The sequence below is a fragment of the Mesoplodon bidens genome, assembly GCF_964165515.1.
Source record: "Mesoplodon bidens genome assembly, chromosome: X".
In the NCBI taxonomy this organism is placed as follows: domain Eukaryota; kingdom Metazoa; phylum Chordata; class Mammalia; order Artiodactyla; family Ziphiidae; genus Mesoplodon; species Mesoplodon bidens.
The window spans coordinates 97,381,117-97,391,891 of record NC_138163.1 but is presented as its reverse complement, the minus strand read 5'-3'; the positions used below and the strand labels follow the sequence as shown (position 1 = coordinate 97,391,891).

Here is a 10,775-nt window from a genome sequence, read left to right as displayed (position 1 = left end):
GCGCAGCACAGCCTTTTTCCCCACCCCACAACTCCCCTCAGCTGTGTTTACCTGAATCGAGCAAAGTTTATAAACCAGCTCTGTCAGCAACCAGCGTCTCGCAATAAGTCTGGTAAAATTCCTGCTACTGAACGGGTGGAGAGCTACAAGCTAATCCTAGCTGTGCCCCTCCTGAGTGATCTCTGGCAAGTCATTTAACACCCACCCCATCCTCAATTTCTACTTCTCTGTAAAATGGCAATGATAATCCCAATTTAAGGATCAGAGGTTAATGCTTGCAAAGGGTCTGGTGCTGTGCCTGGCATCTAGTGAGTGCTCAATAAATTAGTCTGCACTGCAGTGCAGTGGAAAGAATCCCAGGCTTTGGAGTCAGGAAGACCTCAGTGCCAGGCACGGTGGACCATTACCAACTGTATGACCTTCAGGAGGTCATTGTGTCTCAAATTTGAGGTTACCCATGTGTAAAACGGGAATGATAATGCCTGCCCAGACTACCTCAGGGAGTAGTTATGGAGTTGAGATGAGCGCATGAACGGAGAAGTTGTTGTGAGAGGTGAGGGCTCCCTGCCAGTCTTGAGAGCCAAGCCATATACAGGCCATCAGAAAGCTCTTCTGAGTGCCACCTAACCTGCTCCCTTCAGATGCCAACCCTAGTTGAGGTTCTTCCTTGAAGGGTGTTAGTAATAAACAGACTATGGTGGTATTTTCTGCTCATGAGACTTAATGGGAGGAGAAGACTCACGTTTACTGGGCTTACTGTGTTTAGGACACCTGTGCCAAATGCCTGTGCACATTATCACATTGAATCTTCTCAGGACCATCTCACTTGATCCATGTATCCCACTCCCTACTCAATATTTGTCCAGCACTACACACTCTAAAACTGAACTTATGATAATAATTGTAGTTAACCTTCACCAAGTACTTTCTATGTGCCTGTCACTGTGTGCTCAACAGCTTTGATGTTCCCTTTGACAGTGAATGAATGGCACCCCCTCCAGCCTTTGCCCAAGGCAGAAACCTGGGAGTCAACCCTGACTGCTCCCTCCTCCTCAACTCCCACATACCTGTCAATCCTAAATCTTGCCAGTCCTATCTCTGAAATCTCTTGACTTTCCAACTCTTACTGCCACTATCCCGTCTAAGCCACTATCACCTGCCAACTCGGCAACTGCAAAAGCCGCCTCACTGTTCTTCCTCCCTCCAGGACTGGCTCTCTATAACCCACTCCCCACAGCCAGAATAATCCTTCTGAAACACAAAACTAGCGATGACTTTCCTGCTTATAAGCCTTCAGTGGTCCCCATTATCCTTAGGATGAAGTCCACATCTGTATCATAGCTTCAAAGGCCTTTTGTGATCTGGCCTACCTCTACATCCTCACCCTCATCACAGTCTCACAGTCTCCTCACTAGCTGTGCTGAACCACTTCAGTTTCCCAAGGCCCTGAGCTGGCACTCTAACCTCCAGGTCATTGCACATGCCGTTCCCTCTGCCTAAAACATTTTCACTCTTTTGTCTTTTGCCTGGCTAACTTTGACTCATTGTTCAGCCAGGTTAGGTTCTCTTGCCATCTATATGCTTCTGTAATCCACTAATCTTGGTTCTACTACACTATATTGTAACTGCTTAATTGCCTTCCATGCTCACCTCTGTAGATCAGAGGTGATGTCTACTTTGCCCATTTTTGTACCCCTAGGGCTAGCACATGATATGCAGTTAATAAATATTTAGTGAATGAATGAATGATTATTTCACAGATTAGCAACCTGAGGCAAGAGAAGAGAAGTGATTCTCTCACCCAGGGACTGGAATCCAGGTCAACCTGAATCCAAGGTCTATCTTCTCTGTGCTCCACAGAGCTCAGTTACACTAGTCTAGTATATCCAGTAGTCCAGAAGAGACAGTACAGGTAGGGGACATCCACAGGGAAGGGGAATTTGCCAAACTGAGAGATGCTTCTCATCAGGGTTCAGTTCAGAGCTGTTTGCTATCAGGAAGCCTGGGTTCAAGTCTCCTCTAACCAAGCGTGTGCTGCTTTGGGTCTCAGTTTCCCCATCTGTGAGTGAGGGGGCTAGAGCAGATTATGTCCATGGGGCATGTCTCAGGACGTCCTAGCCTACCTCACTGGCTGCAGAGTCACCTCTTCGAGCACCCTCTTTCATTTCTCCTAGATCCCCATCTTCCAAAACACACCAGCAACCATCCACCTCCCATAACTTTCCCCATAACAGCCCTTCTACTAGTTAAAAGGAATTGAAATTGGGAGTATTTTCAACCCCTCCAGCCCAACTCAGCCCCCAAACCCACAGAGCCAGGAGGTGCTCATCCTCGTCTCTCCTCTCAGGTTTTATTGACTGATGGAAACTACATCTTTGTCAACCACCAGCTCCGCAGGGACAGTGCTGGGGACAGGGAACCTGAGATGATGCCAGATTTCAGCCTGAGAGCAGACAGAGAGTTCCGGAAGGTGACCGAAGAGGGAGAAGAGAGAGGGATATGTGAAAAGGCATTGTGGGGGAGAAGGAGGAGATCAAGAAGTTCCTCCTGCCTCCTCCAGCTGCCAGAGCTCAGGAACAACCCAGGCCTCAGCCCCTGCCACTTCTGGACTCCTGCCCAAGAACATGGAATCAGCCCATGATCTCCAAACACAGCCCAGCTCTCGCCAGCTGCCAGGCTTTTATCTCAGCCAGTCCAGACTCCAGCCCAACCCAGGAAGGAAGCAAGCCAGAGAAGAGAGAAGGAGGAGTAGTTAGAGGTGGCCCCTATGATTAGGGCAGATGTAAATACTGCAGCAAACTGGGCAGAGGCTTTGCATAATGTCACGGCAGCAGCTGCTATTGCTAGAGTTTGCTGGGAGCCCAGTGGAGGACGGGGTTGCAGGGGCCCATTTCCAGCAGCCAGGGAAGGGGGGTTGGTGTTTGTGCTATCTGTGTGTGTTGGGAAAGGCAGCCTGACCCCTGAACCAAGGTCACTGCTGAGGCCACAGCCCATGAAGCCTGTGGTGGCACTCCAAGCTTCGGAATTTGAGAGTTGTTGGGCCTGGTGGAGGGTGGGGACTTCTTCTAGAGGCCAGATCAGAAGTGAGGGTTCTCTTCTCTGAACCCCCAAACCTCCACAGCTCAGCCAGAGAGAAGAGGAAGTTTCACCTCTTCTTCTTGGGCCAGAACTCCTGAGGGGAGGAGCATGCAGGAGGCCCACTTGGGTAGAGGGGCCAGTCCCAGTGTGCTGGAGCAAGGAGGCTGGGGGCCTGAGGAAGCCCAGTGCTTCAGCTCCCACAGGGAAAACTGTCTGGGGTAGGGGAAGTTTCCCTTTCCCTGGCTATTTCCCCACCAGGTGGGCCATTCCATGAGACTCCATTGCATAGTTCTCAGTGGGGGGCAGAAGGGGTCCCCAGGCTGCCCTTCTCTGCATCCCCAAAATACGGCTTTGGAAGGGAGCCCCCAAGAATTGGGAGAGCGCGCTGTATGGGCAGGCCCGTCCCTCATAGGGAAGAGATCTTGACAGTCTCGGGAAGGAGGCAAGCGGTACCCAGGCTGGAGTTCCTGAGGGTGCTGCTGGCCCCACTGCCACCACCGCCAGGGGAGGAAGGTTGGCTCTCATCTGGGGTGTTGGCAGGAGGGGTGGGGATACTGATGATGGCAGCCACGAAGTCCCGGCTGTCGCAGTTCAAGTCAAGGCTGTCATGGGGCTTGGCATTGAGGCTTGAGCGGCTGTGGATAAGGGTGGGAAGATGGAAGGCTCTTAAAAAGTCATCTTAATACTTGCCACGGCAATCATGACATTTACTGAGTGCCTACTGGGTCCCTGGCACTGTGCTAAATGCTTCCCCTGCACCCTCAATTATGGTGGTGCAGAGTGAGGGCTCTGGAGTCAAATAGTCCTGATCCCACCTCAACCACTCTAAACCTCTCTTCTCTCATCTGTAGCATGGGAATAACAATGTTTTCTACCTCACAGAGATGTTGTGGAGATTAAATAAGATAATAAATGATACAAAATGCTCAGAGTAGTGTCTGCTACATAATGAGCACACCCATCAAAGTGTTAACTATTGTGCTTACTCCTTGCAGTGCCAGAGTCCTCACGACAGTCTACTGTAAGATCTACACAATCTGGTCCCTGTTCCTTTCTGATTTTACCTCCTACCACTCTCCCCCTCACTCACTCCACTCTGCTCACAGAAGCTTCCTGGCTGTGTCTCTAACATGCAGACCCATTCCTGCCTCAGGGCCTTTGCACAGGCTGTTTGCTTTGCCTGGAAAGCTCTCCCTCTAGGTATCCACGTGGCTCATTCCCTCTCCTCCTTCAGATCTCAGCTCAGACGTCACCTCAGCAAAACCTTCCCCGACCACACTGTTAAAACTGCATCACACCCTGTTCTACACTCTCTGTCCTCCATCCCTGATTTACTTTTCTCCTTGGCACTTAACGCACTGCATCATCTGTGTATTTGTTTCTTAACTGTCTCATCTCACTAGAATAGAAGTTCCATAAGCTCAGGATTTCTGTCTGTTCTATTCACTGCCAAAATTGAACTAAACTCCTAAACTAAAGTGAATTCCAAAATGCCCCAAATTGTGCCTAGCATACAGTAGATGCTCAAAAAATGTTTATTGAAAGTACAAATGAAAAATGAGGAGTTCCAGACAAGATAAGCCCAAGCTTCCAGCATGGAGGAGTTTGGGTTTGCGCTTGACTTGCTAGGAGGCCTGGAGTCATGAAATCTCAGACCGCTTGGTCCAAGCTCTGAGCTTCCCCGGGAGAGGGGCTGCACAGCAGGTCAGCATGCTTACCTCTGAGGGGCAGGGCTCCTCTGCAGCCCTGCCAGCGTGTCCAGCTCCTGCATGCTGCCACGGCTGACCGAGGCAGTGGAGTTGGCAAGGCGGATGGCACGGCGCTTGGCTCTGCGGGGGCAGCAAGAGGATAGCAGGCTGCCAGGCCCCACTGGCTGGGAGGACACGGACGTGCTGCGGCTGGTGCGGCCACCCAGCGAGACAGCGCCCAGGGCCTCACTGAAGGTTAGCTCATCCGTGAACTCATGGCACTGTGGGCAGAAGGGAGGCATGGTCACAGGGCACCACAAGGAAGCTGACCTCACCCCCAGGCTTTTGCTTAGGCCATTCCTTCCTTTCTGTAAGTCGCTCTCTCTTCCCTTCCCTTGCCCATCTGAACTTCAAGGCTCAGCTCTACTTGGGCCTCTTCCGGGAAGCCCTGTGTGATTTCCACAATTAGTAGTGAGCCTCCCATCCCAGGAGGGAGCTGGCTTGGTGGCAAAGGGACCCCCTTCATTCTGCCACACCACCTCTCATTAGGCCTCACCGTTGTCTTCTCTAGACAATGCAGCAAGTGGTGATGTTGCTGCTCAAAAGCAGAACGTTTCCTGACACACAGCGCCTGTTCTTCCCCACTGCTGCTGTCCTGGAGTGGATAGAGCAGAGAGGTGAGGTGAGCACCTTCCTCCTCCCGTCACTGCTCACCTCCCACCCCAATCCAGGCCCCTATCCACCTCAAGACCCCCGTTCTGCTTGTACTGCAGGAAGGCGTTGGTGGTACCACTCTTTGCCAACCGGATCCTTGCCAAGCGCACCTTCTACAGAGAGAGGAGGAGATAGAAGGTCAGGTAGGCAAACATAAGAGTAGACTGGCTTGGGGTGTGGGGAATAGGAGGTACTCAGACGGAAGGTGCAGTTACCTGCTGTGCTCGGCGCTTGTCAGCACGCTGGTTCTGGTGGTAGATGCGGCTAAAGTTGGACACAATGACTGGCACAGGCAGAGCAATGACCAAGACGCCACTGAGTGAGCAGATGGATCCGAAGATCTTGCCAGCAATGGTGCTGGGCACCATGTCTCCATAGCTGGGGCCGGGGGAGGTAAGCCAAGGTCAAGAAAAATACCCACCCACCCCTCAGTCCCCCACTGCATCCCATCCAACTTGACTCACTCTGTGACCCTGGCCAGGCATTCAAACTCTCTGGTCTCAGTTTCTTGCTCTGCAAAAATTGGGGAATGACCTCTCTGGCCACCAGTGGGGGTCAAATGAGAAATGGGCCGTCAGCCCCTACTGTCTGCTGCCCCCATCCAAGCCGTGCACCGGGCATCTGAGTCAGCTGGAAATCTATTAATACCAAGCATGGGGGGAAGGAGGAAGTCACAGGCAGTAAATATAGCCTCCCGGAGAGAGAGTCCCACCACCACAAGCCAGCTAAGGGGCTCTGAGTCCTGGGAGCAGTGCTCTGTTGGTTTTGCTTGTGTCTGTCTTACCTTCTCTAGGTAGCACCCCATCCTATTCCCCCAGGGGAAGCCTTGAAACTGTCCTCATATTAAAAAATAGAGGGGGAGCCTTGAAACTCCTCCCTCCCTTTCTCCATACCACCCCCCCTCCCATGGAGATGGAGCAGAGCCAATCTTACCAACTTGTTTGGTTGGGGGTGGGGGGAGTGAAGCTCAGCAAGGTTCCATAACTGATTTGCTCAAAATCACACAGCATACTCTTGTTCTAACCACGGGACCAATCAGATCCCCTCCACAGACACGCAGCCTCTGCAGTCTTCAGCCTCTAGGCCTTTGCCCCCACCCCCTCCCCCAGGATGCCTCTTCCTTATTCTTTACTTTGACTCATTTAAAAGTCTCTCCAGGGCTTCCCTGGTGGCGCAGTGGTTGAGAGTCCGCCTGCCGATGCAGGGGACACGGGTTCGTGCCCCGGTCCGGGAGGATCCCACATGCCGCGGAGCGGCTGGGCCCGTGAGCCATGGCCGCTGAGCCTGCTCTCCGCAACGGGAGAGGCCACAACTGAGAGGCCCGCATATCGCAAAAAAATAAAAATAAAAGTCTCTCCAACTTGGCCATTTCTGGCTCTGTGATGTATCATCTCTGACTGTGTCCTCAACTATGAGACATCCTCCCAGGGTGAGGACTGAATAGGATAAAAAGACATCAAAATACCCAGTTCCAAACTGTTCTCAGTGCTCAGTATTTGTCAATGCAATCCTGAAACTCCAACCAGAGTTAATTTCTACTTTTTAGAAACCTCAAATCAATTTTTCTGTTCTACTACTAAGGTCCTGAGTAATCCCAATGTATCCGTTCAACAGATACCGAGCAGCAACTGCATACCTAATCCCAGTGATAGGAATTTAGAAAAGGACCACAGTTATCTGCCCTAGACAATGTCTTTAAGAGCAACATGAGTTTGGTGATTTCATTTGATGCGCTTATCCCATTTCCTCTCAAGGACTGGCAGTAAAAAAAAAAAAAAATGATGCTGAAAATATCTTGTTCTGGGGAAACATCAAGGAATCACCGAGCCACAGAGGTAGTGCCCCACACAGCAGATGAATCTAAAGGGTTGAGAGACATGGGTCCTCAAGATGGAAAAAGGAGTGATAGAAAGCGAATATCTATTTATCCTGCACCAGAAACATTCAGATAACTTTCATAACCATGATGTCACTGAATCCCCTCTGGATGTTGAAGGGATCATCATTTCTCATTTTGCAGAGGGGAAAACTAGCTCAGAGAAAACAAGGTCAACAGAAAGAGTGCAGCTAAGACCATCGTTGAACCCAAGTCTCCTGACCTGAAAATTAAGGCATTGTCAGAGCTGGGAGGGATTTGGAGATTAATCCAACTCCCTCACTTTTTACAGATGACCAAATTGAAGTTCAAATAGAGAGAGAGAGATCATTTATCTAACCTTTTTAATTTTACAGAAAAGGTGAGTGTAATTGACTGATCAGGCAGCTCCCCACACAGGGTCTGCACTCACCCAAGTGTGGTCATGGTGACAATGGTATACCAGAAGGCCGCGGGGATGCTAGTAAAGTTGGTCTTGTTTGTGCCCTTCTCGGCATAAAACATAACAGTGGCGAAGATGATGATGGCCATGGTAAGGGAAAAGAGGAGAAAGCCCAGCTCAGAGGCACAGCTCTTGAGTGTGTAGCCCAGAATCCGCAAGCCCTGTGAGTGCCTGGAGAACTTGAAGATACGGAACACCCGGAACACCCGCAGGGTGACAAAGGCCCCTGAGACATCTTCGTTCTTGGGCACGAGGAGCCCAATGTAGTAGGGCAGGATGGCCACCACGTCGATGAGGCTCATTACACTCCGCAGGAAGCGGCAACGGCTAGGGGCCGCGAACAGCCGCAGAAGGTATTCACCTGTGAATATGAGTACACAGGCCGTGTCCATGCAGAAAAAGGCCAGCGGGAAGCGCTCGCCACAGGGCTGCTCCCTCGGGGGCCGCCGTGCAGGGCCGCGGCACGGAATGGTCTCAACCACGTTGGCGATGACCGACACAGCGATGAAAAAGCCGGTAACGTAGTAGAAAACGAGGGCTGCGGTGCTCGTGTGTGGGTTCTCAAAGGCCCGCCAGAGCTGTTGCCGCAGGGAGCTGCCAGCTGGCAGGGATGGGCCGTCCCCGGCCTGCTCAGCCTCCTCGTCCTCCGCCAGGCGCTCGGCGTTCTCCTTCTTGCGGTCCCGGTACTCTTCAAGGCAGCAGTCGCCCATGAGCTCAGGCACCAGGCCATAGAAGGCCAGCTCTTCGTCAAAGGCCTGGATGCACTCCTGCCGTGGGCAGTGCAGGCGGCCCGTGCGGTAGAAGTTAAGCACGTGCCGGAACATGTCTGGGTCGCGATCAAAGAAGTACTCGCCTGAGTCGGCGTCATAGAAGAATTCCTTTTCTGAACTGCCCAGCAGAGTGTCTGGGTAGCGGTCGAGCGTGTTCTTCCAGGTCTCAAAGCGCCGTCCGCTCACGTTCACCACCAGAACCTCATCCCCTCGAGATGTCTTCACCCCCGGCGCGGGGGGCAGGGGCTGCTGGGCCAGGGGCAGCCAGCCCACCGCGGCCGCCCGTGCAAAAGGCAGCCATGTGGCCACGCCTGCTGCCATCCTGCCGCGCCCCAGGCCCACGGAGACTTGGTTGGGGGGGTGGCCTTTAGGAGAATGTGGCTGTCTCCAGGATGGTGGAGGCTTGGAGAGGCCCTGGGCCACTCGCACAAGGAAACTGGGGGTGTCTAGAGAGGCCAAGAGGAACCGGGAGGAGGAACTAGAGAGATGGGCAAGGGCTTGGGGGACATGTAGAGGGTCTTAGAGGGACCAGGGCGATGTCTTGAGGGAGTGAGAAGGGGCTAGGGGACATGGAGAGGAGCAGAAGAGGAGCGCCTAGAGGTGCCAAAAAGGATCCGAGGGAGTGTTTAGAGACTGAGATGATTCTAGAGGGGTCAGCACTGCCTGAGAGGTATCTGGGGGTGTCTAGGATGAAGCAAGAAACACTGGGGAGTTGTCCACACTCTCAAGAGCTCTGAGGGAAGGAAGAAGGGACTGGAACCACTTAGTGGGGTTGGAGAGGGGATCGGGGCATCCGGAGGGGTAGAAATGGAACCAGAGGTGTTTGCAAGAGGCTGAGAGTGTCTGGAGGGGGATTCTGAAGGAACTGAGAGAGGTGAGGAGGGTTGTCCAAACCCTCAAGACTTCTGGGGAGAAGATAAGGGGGTTGGAGCCCCTTTGTGGATCTAGGAAAGGGGTTGGTGCATCTAAGCGGTGGCTACAGAGCCAGGAGTTTGTAAAGAGGCTGAGAGGTGTCTTGGGAGTGCCTAGAGCTGCCAAGAATAGCCTGAGGGTGGGGTGTCCACAATCTACAGGAGTTCTGGGGAAGGAAGGAGAGGTGAGGCCCCCTAGCGGGGCTGGAGAAGGGGGTGGGGTATCTAAAGGGTTAGATATGGGGCCAGGTTATTTTTCGGAGGCTGAGAGGTGTCTGGTAGAGAAGGGTATCCAGGGGGGCTGAGAAAGCCTGGTCCACCCTCTCAAGAGTTCAGCGGGTAGGGAAGGGACCTGGAGAACCCCTCAGGGCTAGGACTCAACTGGAAGAAAGTTGGGCACAGCCCCAGAGCATCCAGAGAATCAAAAAAGACTCAGATAAGAGGAAGACGGGGTCCCCCTCAAAATGGGTTGGAGGGCAGGGTGGGGTGTTGAAAGGGAGTTGGGTGTGTCTGCAGGGAGGGGGGCTCCTGGGCCTTACAGGAGCCCAGGAAGGCTGGGATCTGGCTGCGTCCCACCGTCGGGGGCTGGTCTGGGGAAACCACACCCCGAGGGGCTGGTGGTATGTGCTGGGCAGCGGCAGAAGCAGCAGCGGCAGCAGGACGAGAGGAGGAAGAGGAGAAGCAGCCACAGCCAGGCCTGGGAGAGGAGAAGGCAGCACAGGCAGGAGGAGGGGGCTGGGTCCCTGGAAGGAGGCTCTGGAAGGACAAGGTCCAGTAGGAGTGTCCCAGGATGGGCTAGGGCCTGGGGGCTGGACCAGGGAAGGACAAGGACAGCACTGTTGGTGGCCCCCTCCCCCTCCCCATAGGGCCGTCCTCACCTGTGTCCCCGCTGCAGCAGCGGCAACAGCGGTGGGGCTGGGGGTACCAAACACCGGAGCTCCTGCCCCACTCTGCAGAGCTGCCCAAGTTCTCCACCTCCTCTGGCTCTCTCTCCCCGCCCCTCTGAGCTTGCCGGGAGATGGAGAGAGAGGCAGGGAGGGGCCTCGTGGCTCCCAGAGCCCCCTCCCCTAGGACTGCCTGAGAGGGACCCTGGGGAGGCTCCGCCTCCTACAAAGCTGGTTGGGCCTCAGTCGCGTCATCTGGAAAATGGGGGTGGCAGGGAGCTTTGCCAATTCTCCCCACCTCCTTCCTGGACTCCCCCCTCTTCCTGCCCAGATCCTACCCCCTCTGCCCCCAGGGGCCCCCACCCCCACCCGTCTGAATCAGCAGCACTTAGCAGATCCGATCGATGGGGAG

General features: G+C 53.6%; 1 protein-coding gene across 1 annotated transcript; it reads right to left on the bottom strand.

The window, feature by feature from the left end:
- Positions 1-2,550: 2,550 nt before the first annotated feature.
- Positions 2,551-10,490, bottom strand: KCND1 (potassium voltage-gated channel subfamily D member 1). Its single transcript, XM_081223227.1, has 6 exons — positions 7,769-10,490; positions 5,696-5,858; positions 5,510-5,593; positions 5,323-5,421; positions 4,797-5,047; positions 2,551-3,713 (listed from the first exon to the last, which is right to left on the bottom strand). Exons 1-6 carry the CDS (start codon positions 8,887-8,889, stop codon positions 3,485-3,487), a joined length of 1,947 nt encoding a protein of 648 aa, XP_081079353.1. The 5' UTR covers positions 8,890-10,490; the 3' UTR covers positions 2,551-3,484.
- Between the last annotated feature and the right edge of the window lie 285 nt (positions 10,491-10,775).